The sequence below is a fragment of the Dasypus novemcinctus genome, chromosome 24 (genome assembly GCF_030445035.2).
Source record: "Dasypus novemcinctus isolate mDasNov1 chromosome 24, mDasNov1.1.hap2, whole genome shotgun sequence".
Classification (NCBI taxonomy): Eukaryota; Metazoa; Chordata; class Mammalia; order Cingulata; family Dasypodidae; genus Dasypus; species Dasypus novemcinctus.
In genome coordinates, this window is record NC_080696.1 from 44996351 (window position 1) to 45013216 (window position 16866).

The 16866-nt window shown below is 38.5% G+C and overlaps 1 protein-coding gene across 6 annotated transcripts in view; it reads right to left on the minus strand.

Moving 5' to 3' along the window:
* Positions 1-16866, minus strand: part of CHD6 (chromodomain helicase DNA binding protein 6) — a 250596-nt gene that overhangs the window by 82426 nt on the left and 151304 nt on the right. For all 6 annotated transcript variants that reach the window (XM_004447680.5, XM_071211719.1, XM_004447678.5 and 3 more), the window contains 10 exons: positions 16708-16766; positions 15939-16056; positions 12020-12106; positions 11682-11816; positions 9581-9702; positions 7180-7423; positions 5815-5991; positions 5096-5239; positions 2386-2641; positions 1390-1600 (listed from right to left, as the gene is read on the minus strand). In XM_004447680.5, the coding sequence (XP_004447737.2) occupies positions 1390-1600; positions 2386-2641; positions 5096-5239; positions 5815-5991; positions 7180-7423; positions 9581-9702; positions 11682-11816; positions 12020-12106; positions 15939-16056; positions 16708-16766 (1553 nt within the window). The remainder of the gene's footprint in view (positions 1-1389; positions 1601-2385; positions 2642-5095; positions 5240-5814; positions 5992-7179; positions 7424-9580; positions 9703-11681; positions 11817-12019; positions 12107-15938; positions 16057-16707; positions 16767-16866) is intronic.

The following is a 16866-nucleotide window of genomic DNA, read 5'->3' on the forward strand; positions in this document are numbered from 1 at the left end:
ATAGATTTCTCAAAGGAAAAAATAAAATCTCAATTCTTTACACATAAATCCCATTATAGGGTTCTTAAAAATTATTTTATTGTCTAATCAGATTTCAGAGAATTATTTATGAAACATTAAATGGCAGCATATCCTAGTTAAATTTATCATTTAATGTTTTTTATAAATTACATACTATAAGAGCAAACAGTATCTTAAAAGGATAAGGATATTTGTTAAGGACAACTGAGATTTGCTATGATTTTACTATATGAAAATAAAGATTTCCTTTAAAACTTGGCAATGCCTAAGCTAAAAATTCCTATCATTTAGAAGTATTTTATCATTAAGAGTAAATTTTTAAGGAAAACGGACTTTGGCCCAGTGGTTAGGGCGTCCGTCTACCACATGGGAGGCCCGCGGTTCAAGCCCCGGGCCTCCTTGACCTGTGTGGAGCTGGCCCATGCGCAGTGCTGATGCACGCAAGGAGTGCCGTGCCACACAGGGGTGTCCCCCGTGTAGGGGAGCCCCACGCGCAAGGAGTGCACCCATAAGTTGAGCCGCCCAGTGCGAAAGAGGGAGCAGCCTGCCGAGGAATGGCGCCGCCCACACTTCCCGTGCTGCTGACGACAACAGAAGCGGACAAAGAAACAAGGCGCAGCAAAAAGACACAGAAAACAGACAACCGGGGGAGGGGAGGGGAATTAAATAAAATAAAAAATAAATCTTAAAAAAAAAAAAAAAGTAAATTTTTAAAAATCCATTCAGATCACTGATGTATCACAATGACTGAAAAGCTAAGAGTACATGATATAACAAATGTAGTACCTATACAGAAACCACATATCCACATAACACCAGAGACTTTTTACCTGAATGAGTAATGGAATTTAGGTTCAAAGAATAACAGGACTACATCCAAGAAAACAAATTGGGACACCATAGCTGGCATATCATAAAACTTTAGAAGGTTTGCAAAGAAAGGACATAAAATACCCCAAAATTCCTTTTCTGTGAAGTTGCCAGCCTTTGTTCTTGTAGAAACCTGATGCAGTGATACCTTGTAGGATGTGTTACTCTCATAATTAAGAAGAAAAGAGTAAGTAAATACATAATTTTTTTAACCTGTATAATAATATTTGAATTTTTACTCTTCTAACAAAAGTGAATATAATTGAATGCAGAATTCTTTTTTTCCAAAGCAAGGGCTCCAAGTATAGGCTATGAAATTCATTTCAGACTTACTCTTAAGCATATTTGTGAATTCTACTCAGTCTTTGGGAGGCGATTCCTTTCTCCATTTTAGAATGACTTTTGTTGTTAAAGCATAATTTTTTAATGGATCAAAAAGATAACCAAGAAAAGGAACAGCCTCCAGTGTTTGATGTACAGCTTTGACACAATTCTCACCTTCTTTGGATGAGATAATCTTCTAAGATATCAAGGCAGCGTACCATCTGGGAGAAGATGAGTACTTTATGGCCACCTGCAATCAGCTTAGGAAGCAGTTTATCAATCAGTACCAGCTTCCCTGCTGCCTGAATCATCGCCTGCAGCTGGAAGTCAGAAGCATCAGGACTGTGGGTTTTTCGGAAATCTTCCAGAATTTTCTCCTCTGCCCCTGAAAAGGAACAGAACAAAACTATTCCTTGAACAAAATATAAGGATAAAAGCTGCTCTCTGCAGCTGTTAGAAGTAAATCCTGAACCAACAGTTTAGTACAGAGATGCTATGCATCCCCAGTCTCTGTCCTCAGCAGAAGGTCCTTCAGTGGCAGTAGGGCCATCTTGCAGAGCAAACAGATGCTCTGCTCTCCTGGGAAACCTCACCAAGTAGAAAAAGGCTTCTGAGATATCAAGTCCCAAGGTGAATTGTGCAAGTAGAAAACCTTCACAAAAAGTTGACAAAAAGACCTTCATATCTCTTGATGTCACAAAGACTAGCAATAAGAGAACCCGTCATATTTAGATCAAAAAAAATTTTATTGTAAGAAAAGCTTCTACATTTCTCACTAGTACAATTACCTCAATCTATCTGAAGGTTTTAATTTTGTTGCAGCATTATCATTTTTTCAACTAAGTAACCCACTTCCCTTCCCAAAGTGGAAAGTGTTGGGTAGACTGCAGATAAATGAACAGCAGACTGGATATACATCTTCTGGCAGGTGAAGTCTGGACTACAGAGGCAAAGAATTGATAAAAGTAGGTTCAAAGTTGGTTCTGTGTACTTATTAGCTAGCTTGCTTAGGCAAATCCATTAACCTCTTTGAACCTCAGTTTTATACTCTGAAAAAAAATGAGAATGCATATATCCCTGCACTAATGGAAACTCGATACATGAGATCTCTATCAATAGATCTGGCAGAGGTCCATGCAGGCCTGCATTACTCCCTGTTGCCCAACTCACCGTTGATTAGGTAGGGGTGGTTACAGCACTTTCTCAGCTCCATCATGGTGTTGATGAGATTGGGCATGTTATGCTGATTTGCACCCTTGGCCAGGAAGGAAAAGTTCTTCTCCAAGATGGCACGGTAGTACTTCTTCTGGATATTGGTCAGCTCCACTTCAATAATTGTCTCTTGTTTGGGAGCAAGGTTCTTTTCCACATCATCTTTCAGCCGTCGAAGCATCATTGGTTTTAGGATAGACTGCAATTTCTTCACCTGTCCAGGGAAATGAGACCTATTCACCTTCTCCAATCCTGATTTAAGGATTACTGGGCCATTCCAATCTTCACTAAAGTCTCTTGATTACCTAAATCATAGCATGATTGATCCCCAAACATAGGGGTTTTATAACAACACCAACAGGAAAAAAGGGGTCTAGTTTCAATTAACAAGTAATTACTGAGGACCTATATGGCAACCTTACAAGATATAAAGAGAGAAAGATACAAAGGCAGTACTCTAGGATACATTATAAAGGGAAGACTTACATGCTCAAAGAACACAGTAAGGAGTAGAGGCAATTTGGAAAAGGATTCCTCCTATATCTTCTAAGTAACAACAGCAGCATACAGGTTTGGTGGTAGCAGTATATAAAGAATTTATGCTGTAAAGAGACGTCTCCCATTTCATCCTGGAAGCTGTCACATCAGGGGCACTTTAAGCCTGATAATCTCTTTGCTATGATCTGTCTGTTTTTCTCCTAACAGCCCTGGCCTGGACAGTAGATCTTTACTCATTTGCCTACAATGGCAAGGTGACTTGCTCCCGCCCTCTCCCAAGAAGACAATGACAGAATATGGATTCAAAGTCAAGGCAACTGGATTAACCATGAGCTAAAACATAACAGTAAGATTAATCTTGGTAGGAAAATAAAATAATGGAAAATCCAAGTACCAAAGAAATTAAGTTTCATGGCAGACAAAGCTGTTCAAAAATTTAAAAAGGTGTAGACTCTGCATAAATAAGTTGTGAGAGAAATGCTGTGGCAATGCTTCCTGAAAAATGGAGTATTTCAGAAGAATTCCTACTGGAACAGGTTTTACACAATGATGAATATGCTTTATTTTGGAAAGAGATGCTTTCTCAAAATTTGTTTATTGTTTTTCAAAATATAGGCAGATGATGCCATTTTTATGGTTTTCTCCTAACCCCAATCCTAAACCTAACCCTTTCATGAGACCTTCATTTTACCAACTGTGGTTCTTAGGAATCTAATCCCACAAATGGGCAAGGAATTACTATGTAAGAACTTACAGAGAATAGACACTGCTGACTAATTGTTAAGAACAGGACAAACTCCATTCTCCCACATGCTGGGTTTGGATTTGCCCTTCACTTAGTTCATAGCTTTGAATCATTTAGAGTAGACTAAATGCCAGACATAGCTGGCTGATATGACAAACACAACTTTGGGGAATATAAGGTCCTTGCCCTCAAGGAGGTCACTGTCTGGGGGGGGGGGGGGGGGGGGGGGGGAAGCATACCACAAATTAAGTGCAATGGGATGTATTTTTAATGGTCCAAAAATACAAAGAGTAAATGGAGCTAAATTTTGAAGGATTTGTATTTATTGCAAAGGCTATGGGACTTGAGTTATATTAGTCACTGGTCTCAAAATCTGACTTACATCTGAAGTAGAAAGAATTATTGGAACCACAGAGTGTAGTCTTAGTGTACAAAATTCCCAAACTTTCTCAATCCCCAATCCACATTCATGCCATGATTAGATTTAGCAAAATTAATTATATCATTCCTGCAATCAAAGCCTTGCATTGCTTCTCTATTATCTACCAAATTCTTCAACCTCCCTTTCAAGATCTTCTCATAATATAATCCTAAACTCCTCTGATCTTATACTTGACAATTCATCCTCAGTTTCCAGTTGAACAAGATGACTATTATTGAATAAATTCTATGGCTCTGATTATGCTGTTGTGTTTTTTTTCCTATGCAAAGTAATCACCATCTCTTCTCTCCCCACCAGTTGACAATTTACCCATCCTTCAAAGTCCATTCTCAAATTGCACTTTCTCCATGAAGTCTTCCCTGATTCCCAAACAAATATGACTTCTCACTCCTTTAAAAAGTCCCCAACCGTACCATTTATCCTTCTTAGGGCATTTAAATTTGACTGGCTGATTTCTATAATCCCTAAGAGAGGTTTCTACACATAGTAGATAGATCAGACGTTCCAAAAATGAGGGGAATTTTGTCTGTGTATTACTGGACTTATCAACTACTCAAGGTATGTGACTGCCTCTTTTTCCACATCTGTTTATTTTGTTGTATTCAAGAAGATGGGCTTGAACACATGTAGCAGATTATCTAGGAGGAAGGAGGAAGGACGAGGGAAGCAGAAGAAAGCACTATGCTCCTGGGGCCAGAGCTATAAGCAAAATCATCAAACTTCTAAGTGAGATCAGTGAAGGCTGGAGGCCTGATATACTAAAATACCATGTTTTGGATCTCCATTCATCTACCCTTCGGAGCAATAAGAACAGTTAATAATGATTATTATATCGCCCAACATAAACAAATAAAATAAAGGAGGTAATGCTCATTTTACCAAGGATACAAGAATTTTCTATCTCTTGTCCCCACAGTGATTTGTCTCCTTGATGTGAAAGAATTGGCACACTGTCCTCCTCCAATCTTCAGGCTCCTATTTACCTGTTCTTCTGTTTTCAGATCTCCAAACTCCTCTAAGAAGGCAGTCTCTGAAGGAAACTGTGATGGTTCTAGAAAATTTAGCAAACTGAAGAGCTCTTCCACAGAGTTCTGCAAGGGTGTTCCAGTAAGCAGCACCTTATGTTCCTGTACAAATTAAACGGAACAGTGTCTGAATCACCAAAACACTAAGCTTTGCTGGGAAAATTAAGCTAGGGCCTTCTATATTTAATTTGGGGCAATTCTGCTCTACTTTTATGAAAAGACCCAGGTCCCAAATGGATCAACTTCCCTTTCACACCATCAATTTCAGTAGCAATTTCATGTTAAATAAAGCACCATTCATTTATTCACTTAATATTACTGAGTGCCTAGCCACCATGTCCTGGGTACTATGCCAGAACACTAATGTTAAAAGCCATCATCCTTGGTACCAGATCATTCAGGGACTTGGAAACAAGCCAAAATACCTTATATTTCTAGGCCATAAATTTCATACTATTGTAAGATTCTCCTGAGTGCCTTTGATAATCAATCTATGGCAAAGTCAAATTGTTAACCCAGTTCATAACAAACATCTGATGCCAACACTATCACAGATAGAGAGGGCAAAAAGGAAATCTAGAGTAAAAGGCACATGTACAAATTAAGTAAGCTAAAGAACGCTTCTTCCCTGGTGAATAGAAGGATCCTGTGCTTATGTAAAAAGCCTGCTAACTCACCAGGGCCATGAGCTTCAGACCCTCCAGAAGTTTGCAGTTCCTATTCTTCAACCTGTGGGCTTCATCAATTATCACACAGCTCCAGTGAATCTTCTTCAGCTCTGGACAGTCTGCCAGGATCATCTCAAATGTTGTGATGACAACATGGAACTTGAAGACTCCTGAAAGGGGGTTTCCCTGAGGAGGACACAATCAAAGTCATAGCTTTATGCAATGGCTATAGAATTCTGCTAATGGGTCCCTGTTGGATTAGAAGAGACAGAACTATAATTGCTAGGATCTAAGTGAGAAGCCAAAAAGCTATTTTTCATGTGAGAAGAGAGAATATAGGTATGAACCAGCTATCAGACAAGAGACATCTCACTAGACGAACAAAATAGAAGAGAGCATGTGACTTCACAGAGGTAAGAAAGATGAGCAGTACAAAGGCATAGCAAGGGAGCCTTTTATTTATTAACTGCCATGATAAGGAAAGCAGATAGGTGTTGATTCACACATTCCCAATCAGGAGCCTGTCTATAAAACGTAAGGCTTGAATGCCCAAAGAAGTCCTCTTTGCTGCTTTTTGGACATAATTAGTTTCATCTTGTAATGTAGGTTCTAGCAGAGATTCGAAGTAATGATCCTGACTCACCCGGGACAAGGGCTACCAGGCAGAACATATCTTTGCCTTTTAGATTGTCCTGATGCTGCTGTCACATTTAAGGAGCAAAACTGCATCCTCTTAGAGCACTTCTTAAATTTCTTCTAAGTGTCTCTGTCAGGTGTCTACTAAACCCCTGGGGAGAGCACTGGCTTTTCTCTGACTGGATTCATTTAATTTTTGCCTTGCTTAAATATAAAATCCTGTGCCTAGGGCATCACACCCTTAAGCATACTCAGCAGAATAATTATGCATAACAAAAACTAGAGAAAAAATTCTGTTGTGTTTTAACGCAATTTTTAAACCTATTTTATATTTCTTCCCTGTCACTATTGTAAAACTCCTCTTCTAAGTTAAGTCCCGGGTTGGGAATCAATCCTCTACACTAATTCCTCATTTGCTTACTTTCTCATTGAGCACATAACAATTCAGACAAAATCTTCTGCATGTAAGAGCAACTCTAAATGAGCCAAGCAAGAAGTCAAGCTTTCACTGTCCTGAAATAGGCCTCAGGTATACCTCAGAGTAGAAAGCATACCCTTTAGTACTGTGTTTTATTATAAATAAAAAAAATTAACTAGGCAAAAAGTCTGCCTCAACAAACAAATTATTATACGAAGTAAAACAATAGTCACCAAAGGTGGAGGACATGTGATAGAAAAGCTGTTCTGAACTATGATGTCAGGCCATCTTTGAGTGGCTACTATTCAGGCAACGCTCACCTGTGCATCTCTGTATACCATTTCATATTGCTGGATCATCTGCCGGCTGATCTGGCTGCCATGGTACACAATCGCATTCATCTCTGTCCACGTCCGGAACTCCCGCTCCCAGTTAGTGATGGTGGAGAGTGGGGCAATAATGAGGAAAGGGCCATGTATTCCCCTGAGGAATATTTCTGAAAGGAATGTGATGGACTGGATGGTTTTCCCTAGGCCCATCTCATCAGCCAAAATACAGTTTTTTCTGCCAACAGTAAGAAATACAGGTAATTCATTTTCAATGTAGAAAAGATACAGAAGTAGATCATCACTAAAAAGATATTTCAGAACTACATCTTGACTCATTTAGAGGTCTTATTATCATCATTTTACACAGATGAAACTGAGGGCAAGAGAAATATTAGCTAATTTTATTGATGGTTTATTATTCATACCCTGTCTACTTCCTAAAAGGCATTATGGCAACTTGGGAGAAAATATATGAAATAAATCCATTAAAATACAGAAAATATTAAAGAGTAAAACTAAGGAGGGGGAAGTGGATTTGGCCCAATGGATAGGGCATCTGCCTACCACACGTGAGGTTCAAGGTTCAAATCTAGGGCCTCCTGACCCGTGTGATGAGCTGGCCCACGCGCAGTGCTGATGTGCACAAGGAGTGCCGTGCCACAAAGGGGTGTCCCCCCGGATAGGTGTGTCCCCTGCATAGGGGAGTCCCACGCGCAAGGAGTGCGCCCCGTAAGGAGAGCTGCCCAGAGTGAAAAAAAAGTGCAGCCTGCCCAGGAATGGCGCCTCACACATGGAGAACTGACATAGCAAGATGATGCAACAAAACAAGACATAGATTCTGGGTGCCTCTGACAAGAATACAAGTGGACACAGAAGAACACACAGCGAATGGACACAGAGAGCAGACAACTGGGGGGGGGGAGAGGGGAAAGAAATTAAAACAATTTTTTTTAATCTTTAAAAAAAAAAAGAAACCTGAAAACCTACTTATAAATGAATAAATGAATGAATGAATGAATGAATGAATGAGGAAAAACATGCTTCAAACCTAAGCCAGTTTCTGTAAATGACAAACTTCCTGGAAACCCAAGGCAAAACTAAAAAGATGATGCGCTACATGTTTCTCATTCTCAAACTTTGAACCCTCATGAAAAATTTCTTATCAAGTAAAAATGTTGGTCTTTTCTGGGGATCCAGAATCACAAAACTGTGCAGAGCCAGGAGGTGGAGAGGGTATGGTAACCATCCAGCCCAGTCTCTCACTTACAGACAGGCAACTTGAGTCCTGGAAAGGAGATGTGAGCTGTGCTCTGAGTCACCGTGAATAAGTAGCAGAAATTTCACTAGAGTATAGGGCTCCGGAGTCCCATCCTGGTATGTTTTCCATCACAACATGCTGTCTTTCTGTTTTTATTTTTATTTTTTTTAAGTTTTATTTTTAATTTATCTCTCTTTCTTTCCCCTCCCCCAGTTGTCTGCTCTCTGTGTGTGCTCTCTGTTCTTCTGTGTCTGCTTATATTCTTGTCAGCAGCACTGGGAATCTGTGTCACTTTTTGTTGCATCATCTTGCTGCATCAGCTCTCTGTGTGTGTGGCCCCACTCCTGGGGACTGTGCTTTTTAGCAAGGGGCTGCTCTCCTTGTGGGGTGTGCTCCTTGAGTGTGGGGCTCCCGACGCGGGGGATACCCCTGGCGTGGCATGGCACTCCTTGCGTGCATCAGCACTGTGCATGGGCCAGCTCACCACATGGGTCAGGAGGACCTGGGTTTGAACCCTGGACCTCCCAGGTGGTAGGCAGATGCTCTACCCATTCAGCCAAATCCGCTTCCCTCTTTCTGTTTTTAAACTCATACCATGGAGCTGATTCTAAAATGTTAGGAAAATATCAACTCATCTTTCTCAAATTTCACTTGTTTCAGCTGGAGTCTGACAGGAGGAACTAGGGCACAAATAGTTCAAAACTGAGCATCACAGTTACAAGTTCAGATCATGCATGGCTTACATAAAAGCAGCAGAACTGGGGCTAGAATCTAAATACACTACCTCTTTGCGTTTGTTGTGGTTTTTTTTTTTTTTTGCTAGAGACTTAGAGGTAGAAGAGAGCTTTAAATGATTCTTTGAGCTTTTCCCCCTCTAGATTGACTAACCATTTGGCTAGACAGCCAAAGAAAAAGAAATAGCACAAAGTCAATGATGTCTCAAGTCATTCCTTTTGGTTAGAGACACCTGATAGAAAAATAAAGCAAGTTTTGATGTGATGACTATGCAAAGATTACCATTCCCAAATCAATGCTCTCTTTCACCACCCTACTACTGCTACTCTAGGCTTTCTAGGTGAAGGCAACAAAGTACCTCCAGGTACACACAAGTGGTAGAAAAATCCAGTTCCTCACCTGTTATACCAGTTAAAAAGCAGCCAGTTCATCCCCTCCAGCTGGTACTCCCGGAGCTGGTTACTGTTCTTATACTCGCGAGACTTGTCGAGTTTCTGCCAGGAGTCTGAAGCAGGCCGCTCCTGGTGGAGGGAAACAAGAAACACAATACTTAGAGGATGATTTTTGGAGCATAAAATGGATAGGGACATGGGATAATAACGGGAAGGTGATAAATCTCAAAAAATCTGTCCTAAGGCTGGTTTTAAACTGCAACAAGTACTTTCTGACCATATGCAGGTCTTATATCTTCCAGATTTCATTAAACTAAGAACACCTTTATAAAATTTGCAGGTAATTAATTAAAGAGAAACAGACTCACCTAAAACCTTAGCAAGTATATTGTTTTACTTAAGACTCTTAGATGACATTCCCAATTATACTTTGATGTCTCCAGCAAGCCGATATTAATAAGGTTTTTGGTTTCCATGGAGTATTTCTTATTACTTCTTTTTTTAAAAAAAGAGATTTATTTATCCCTCCACCACCTCGCCCTCATTTTGCACTTGCTGTCTGCTTTCTGTGTCCATTTGCTGTGTGTTCTGTGTCTGTTTGTCTTATCTTTAGGTGGCACCAGGAACCAATCCTGGGACCTCCCAGAGTAGGAATAAGGCGCTCAATCTCTTGCACTGCCTTGGTTCCTTGGTATGCTGTGTCTCTTACTGTCAAGTCATCTTGCTGCACCAGCTCTCTACACAGTCCAGCACTCCTGCGTGGGCCAGCACTCCTGCATAGGCCAGCTGTCTGCTCAGGTCAGCTCTCCACTCAGGCCAGCTCACCGAGTGGGCCAGCTTGCTTTGATCAGGAGGCCTGGGATTCGAACCCTGGACCTCCTATAAGGTAGACGGAAGCCCAATTGTTTGAGCCACATCCACTTCCCTTGTTACTTCTTTGTGTCTGAGGTATCAGCTCAGAAAAGTACAGTGGGTCAAGTATTTTGTTGGTTACATTCTCAAGCCAGTACATAAAACAAAAATCTTGTATAATTAAAACTGACATTCTGTAAATTCCCCTTAAACAGAATACAGGCAGTTTTATTACTTATTTTTCCTTATGAAACACCAATTTTTAAGAAAAATTCTCCCTTCCACTACTGATATGAAATGATACATTTACTGTATACTAAGGTCCTATATATCCATGGAGCTATACCTAGATTCTTCACTTGACGCCAGTGATTTTTCTATTACTACAATAAAACCATCCTCTTTAAATTGCTGTAGCTCTACATTCAGTGGAAAATTATTTTTTTAAAAATTTGACTATTCTATCTTATTTACTATTCTATATAACTTCAGAATCAATCTGTCAAGTTCCCTTAAAATTAGTATGTCAAGTTCCCAGTGGAAAACAGTAAACTTGTAATTAACATGTTTGGGGAAAACTTAAATCATTACAGATTGAGTCTTCCCATCCAAAAATATCCTGTTTATTTAGGTTTTATAATATTTGGATACAGTCTTCGTTATTTTGCTTATGGACAAACTGAACCCCTAAATTGACACTTTAAAGTTTTGTGGTAATAAGAAGAGAATTAAAAAAAAAAAAAAGATTCCAGTAAACATATATTGAGAACCTATGTTCCTTCCCTGTGAGGTGCCAGGTACCTACAGATAAAGAACAGTTCTTCCCCTTAAGGATCTTCCAGTTGAGTCTTCACTCACTCAACAAGGCATAGGGGGAAAACAAAGAGATAACTGACAGAGCAAGAGCTAAGAAATAGAAACAGGAAAGAGTAACGATCTACTGAGCTCCTTCCACATTTCTTATAACTTCTACCTTATTGACTCTACACAACACCCATGTACCAAAAAATTTCAAGCTCTTATTCAAGCTTCTTAAATATTACATCTATGAAAATAAGAGTCCAGACTTAAAGTGAACAGGGTGCTAACAAAGTTGGATTTGGGGAATACAGCACCCTGAACTGCAGGTTCAATGGGGGAGAGGCCAAAGGTAAAATACCACAGAAACCAATGAAGAACACAGCCAAATGGACAACCATGATTAACAAGTTAATAAAATTACATGTTTCAAGAGGTACAAAACAGATATACATTACCATGTGTTTAATTTCAGGAAGTACTTGAAGAGATTCAAATTCTTTAACTTTTGCAGGATCTACATCTTCCTCTAGCTCCCAAGTGCTTTCTTCATATGGCAGGGAGCACCACTTCACTAGGTAATGTGTGACTTCCTGGTAGGAAACAGGGGAGAAATTAATGTTCTTTCTACAAGATTATATATATTAAGTGGGCTGATCATACTCTGGCCAGCCTCTGAAAAACTATCCTAAATCACGTGAATGCCATTAAATAAAAGACCACACGCTACCAAAAAAAGCATTTACCAAAATATGTGGTGAGAAAGGAAGATGTTATAGAAGAGCAAAATACCCACCTCCCCTGTTTCTGCATCCTTGGTGTGAGCCACCTCCAAGATGCGATCAACTTCTACATAGTCTGGATTGAACAAGTCTTCATCAGGCTAATGCAAACACAGGAGAACAGTTCAGAAGAGCTCTCTTTTCTCAAATCCAATACAGTGTTTTATCCAATACCCAGTATTTTATCTTTAAGCAACCTTACTCCGGGGTCATAAGAGGAAAGGATTCACCTGAGAATAAAAGTCATTTCACAGACATTTCTTCACTGTCCCCAAATTCTGCTCTCTATGGCTAAATTCAAAGGATTCCACTAAGTTTTACATTAGAATCTGCAGCATGACTGAGGTAGGCCTTTCTTGTTGGTCATAACAGTGCTACACAAAAATTCACACAAAAAGGATTCCCTTTTTCTTACTGCACTGATTTTCCAAAAATAGCCCTTGGAAACTGAGCAGTAGTTTCTTTTTCTTCTTAATAGCAAGAACCATATTGTAATAGCTAAGGTGGCATGAAAGGAGTTTCTGGGGTAATAATAGTGTTTTATTTCCTAATCTAGGTAGTGGTTACACAGATGTGTTTATTCTGTAAAAATTCATCGACTTATACACTTATAATTTGTCTATATTTATGTACTTCATGACTCAATTTTTAAAAGTTTATTTAAAAAATAATAGTAAGTAACATTTAGGGGTATTTAACATGTGTCCAGATTTATGCTTTAAGTCTCAAAACTATCTGATAGGATAAGTGCTATAATTACTTTACAAATAAGGAAACTGACTCAGAGTGTAAAGTAATGTGACCAAGGTAACAGAGTTATGTGATAGAATATCCATGTCTTTCTCACTCAGTGACTGTTTCCTGGACCTCTGAAATCTTACTGCCACTTATGCTAGAAGACACTTGAGATATTATCTAATTCCATCTCCTAATCAATGCAGGAATCCTTTTTATATCATCTCTGGAAAATTTCAGGAATGATATTCAATTATTCCTGTGTCAAGGAATTTACTATCCTTTAATGCCCAATCCACTGCTGCGACAGCTTTACCTCTATCTGTTTAGTAGTAGTACCATGATCTTTACCATTCTTATTATTAAATTATAGCCTAATTTCCTTCTTGTAACAGTGACTCATTGGTGTGAACTGCTTCCTCTATAGTAGCAATAAATAACTTGATTCTCTCCTCTCCCTGTTGGCTCTTCAAAGATGTGAAAGCAGCAATCTTCCCCATCTGAGTTAAAAAAAAAACCAGTCTGTTCAACTGCTCTTCCTATGCGTGTTAGCAGACCCGTTGATGATGGAGACAGCTAACATTTATAGAATGGTGACTTAAGAGCCAGGCACAATGCTAAATTCTGTAAGCTTTGTCACTTAATCCTGACAGGTATTCTGTGAAGTTGATCCTATTAGGTAGTATTACAAGTTTTCCTTTATACAGATGAGGATACTGAGTCTAAAGAAGCTTATGCAACCGGCCTACGCCATAGAGCTATGAGCATATAACTCGAGTCCAGGTACTTAAGCACTGTGCTACTGCGTTCCATCTTTGCTTTCAATCACTAAGCTATGTTTCTGTCCCTTTACTACCACTGCAGTCTTCCTGCAATTGCCCTTTAGCTTTGCCAAGTCCCTGATTGAATCCTACTACTCAAATGAACGTATCAATTGGGATTGAAAACAGCAAGCACAGCAGTACTGTTCTATTGGTGGAGCCTAGATTTGCTTTACTTTTTAAGCAGCAATACCTCACTCTTGACACAGTAAACTTGTAGGTAATTAAGTTGACAATACCTTTTTTCCCTAGAACCACTGTTCAGCCATTTTCCCTACTTTACAGTTATAAAGATTTTTAGGATATGAATGGAGGACATTAGATTAATCCTCATAATATTTCAATCATGATAGCCTGCAGATAAATCTAAACTTTGGTTTTGTCATATATTTTTCCAGCATCATGTCTGAATAGAGGTATTCTGAGTTTTCAAAAGAAGCTGGGATTTACAGTCAGAAGGCCTGTGAAATCTAGGAAATCATAGCCTCTTGAGCCTGAGTCTCTATCACATGTACCTCGTAAGGTGGTTAGGAAATAATGGATATGTAGATGGTTCTATTAAAAACTAAGTTATTATCTATATCATCAGAATATTATTTATCCAAGTTATTAATAAAAATGTAGAGGGGGTCAAGACCAAAGATAGTGTTGTTGAAACTACTTCCCACTATTACTCCTTAATTTCATCATGTCCTCCAATCTTCTCAAAAGCCTTTCTCTCCCCACAAGGGTATGAACTCTTGTTACTTCTATATTTCCTAACACAGTTCCTCTTCTTTCTATTCCAAACAAGGAAAAAAAATTATTGTCTTAGGAATAAATAAGAAAATAGATTCACAGGGTTTTGCAGGCCATATTAAGGAGTTTGGACTTCATTGCACGAAAATGTGAAGTGCTGAAGGGTCTGATGCAGGGGTAAGGTCCTACCTGGGGAGAGCCAACCAATTAGTGAGCATTAACCCGTGCCTAGTACCAATTAACAGAAATATAAGAAAGGCATGGGACTCTGTGGGGCTTAAAGTAAGAAACAGACATGTAAACAAGTTACTACATTGCAAACACTTGCTAAAATAGAGGTGTGAATAAAATGTTCCAAGAAGAGAGGGAAGGTGTCCAATAGGGATACAAGAATGGTTCTTCTAACTCTTCCTTTCCTCATTTTTCTATTGCAGGAACCAAGTCATGAAAAATTGTTCTTATATACTTTAAAACCATCATGGAGAAAGCTGGGGCCAAACTTTAAGGGTAAACAGAAAGGGACAAGAAGAGTTCATACTGACATTACCCTAAAATAATCAATTTTTTGTCACTTGAGGAAAAGGAGCACAACATGAATAAAGAATTGGTTAAGTATTCACAGCAATTTACTCTAACTTTATAGCATCCAGTGTACTCTCAGGTCACAGGTATAAGTGACTTTCATTTTAAGAATAATTTTTTTCAATTGAAACGTTTTTTGGATAAAAGAGAAAAATGGCACGTTAAAAAAAGAAGAAAATAAAAATCACCATGATCCCATCAACCAGAGAAAACAATGTCAGCATTTTCATATATTTTCAAGACTTTTCTATGCATTATTATGGTGCCTCTTTTCTTCCACATCCTCCAAAATAGAATTGCCCATACCCTGCTACAGCCTGACATTTCTGACTAACAATATTTTGTAACAATAAGCATCTATCTGTTTTTAAAACCTTAAAATATTTGATAAGGAAAAAATTGAAAATTCTCATTCTATTTTACATTTCTTTTATTACTAGTAAAACTGACTGCATTTTTGCATGATTATGGCCAGTTTTCCCTTCTTTTAGGAAAAATTTATATGTATATAATGTATGCATATACATTTTTCCTAATATGATTTGTTTGGGGTACTTTCCCATATATAGACATGACAGATTTGTTTAATATTCAAACCCATCAATTCTCTTGCTGTCATTATGATACTTAGAAATTCCCAAGTTTATATAAAGATAATTATTTATTTATATTTTATTCTAACACTTTTAGCTTTTTTTTTGTATTAAATTTTAAATCTTTGGAATCGATCTCTCCTAAAGGTAAGGGGAAATGAAAGGCTTGTGTGCATATTCCTTCAGCCCTAGCTATTTACAGATATTCTGACCAAGATAACAAAATACATGTTCTTATGAGTGATCTGTTTTCTAAGGTATGATCCTCATACTTTGATGGATAACTTGTTTTCTTCAGCTTAAATCTGGACTAGTTTTGCCTATAAATCAGCACACAGCAATTTGATTTGAGGAACAGATCTGCATAGGACTTCAACTTCAACTTAGAAATCTAGAAACTTAAACCCAGTATTTAATACTGCAAGAAAAACAGCAGTCAAATAAGTCAGTAAATATTGCTTCACCTCAGTAAAAATGTGTTTCATCTGGGCTTGTTTATTCCTAAATCGCTTGATCTTCTGCGCGATGCGAGGATCCTTCTCAAGTTCTTCCATTGTGGCCCATTTACAATGTAAGTAGGAACTATCCAAAGACACACAAATTGTGAGACAAGCACAAAGCGAGCAAATGATTGAGCTTTAAGGTGTTCAATAAACAGGGTGACCATCTATCATAGAAGCAGAATAGTTTGCTTTAAAACTACCAGAGATTGGATTTAGAAGGCTGCCCTTAAGGGTGAAAACAGAACAGAAAATGAAACAAAACAAAACAAAATAAGTGAATAATTCTAAGCAACTGATCATTCTGCAATTTCTACAGCAACTGGCTTAAGGCAGAGGAAGGGTAGGTGTAGGCAGGCTATCACTGACATGTTAGTGAAATTGGACACGTAATAAAGAAAGAAAAATGGAAGACGAAGAAAAAGTATATGCTTTATTACAATGATTCTCTACCATGGGTGCAAATGGTAAATGCCCTGGAAGATTATGAAAAATACCAATCCTCGGGACCCACTTCCCAGATTCTTGACAGGAGTAAGGATTTCAGTGGTTTTAAAGAGCTTATAAAGCTCTCAAGGTAATTCTGTGTGTAGAGAAAGTTGGACTCTACTGAATACATGAACTCAAGTCAATCAAGATTTGTGGGTCATTCTCTGAAAATACACAAAGCATGATGAGAAAAAGGAAGTTTTAGTCATATAAAATCAAATACGAATATGTTAAAGAGACGTACAAATTTCTATACTTAACGTAGAATAGCTCCAAGTCAAATGGGGGTTCTCCTGGGTGAACCTGTAACAAAGAGCAAGCAGTTATCAGCTCAGATTCCTGGCAAGTCACCCACCTCGAGCTGGTCTGGTAAAGATTTGAGTATTTATATTTTCCTAGGTCT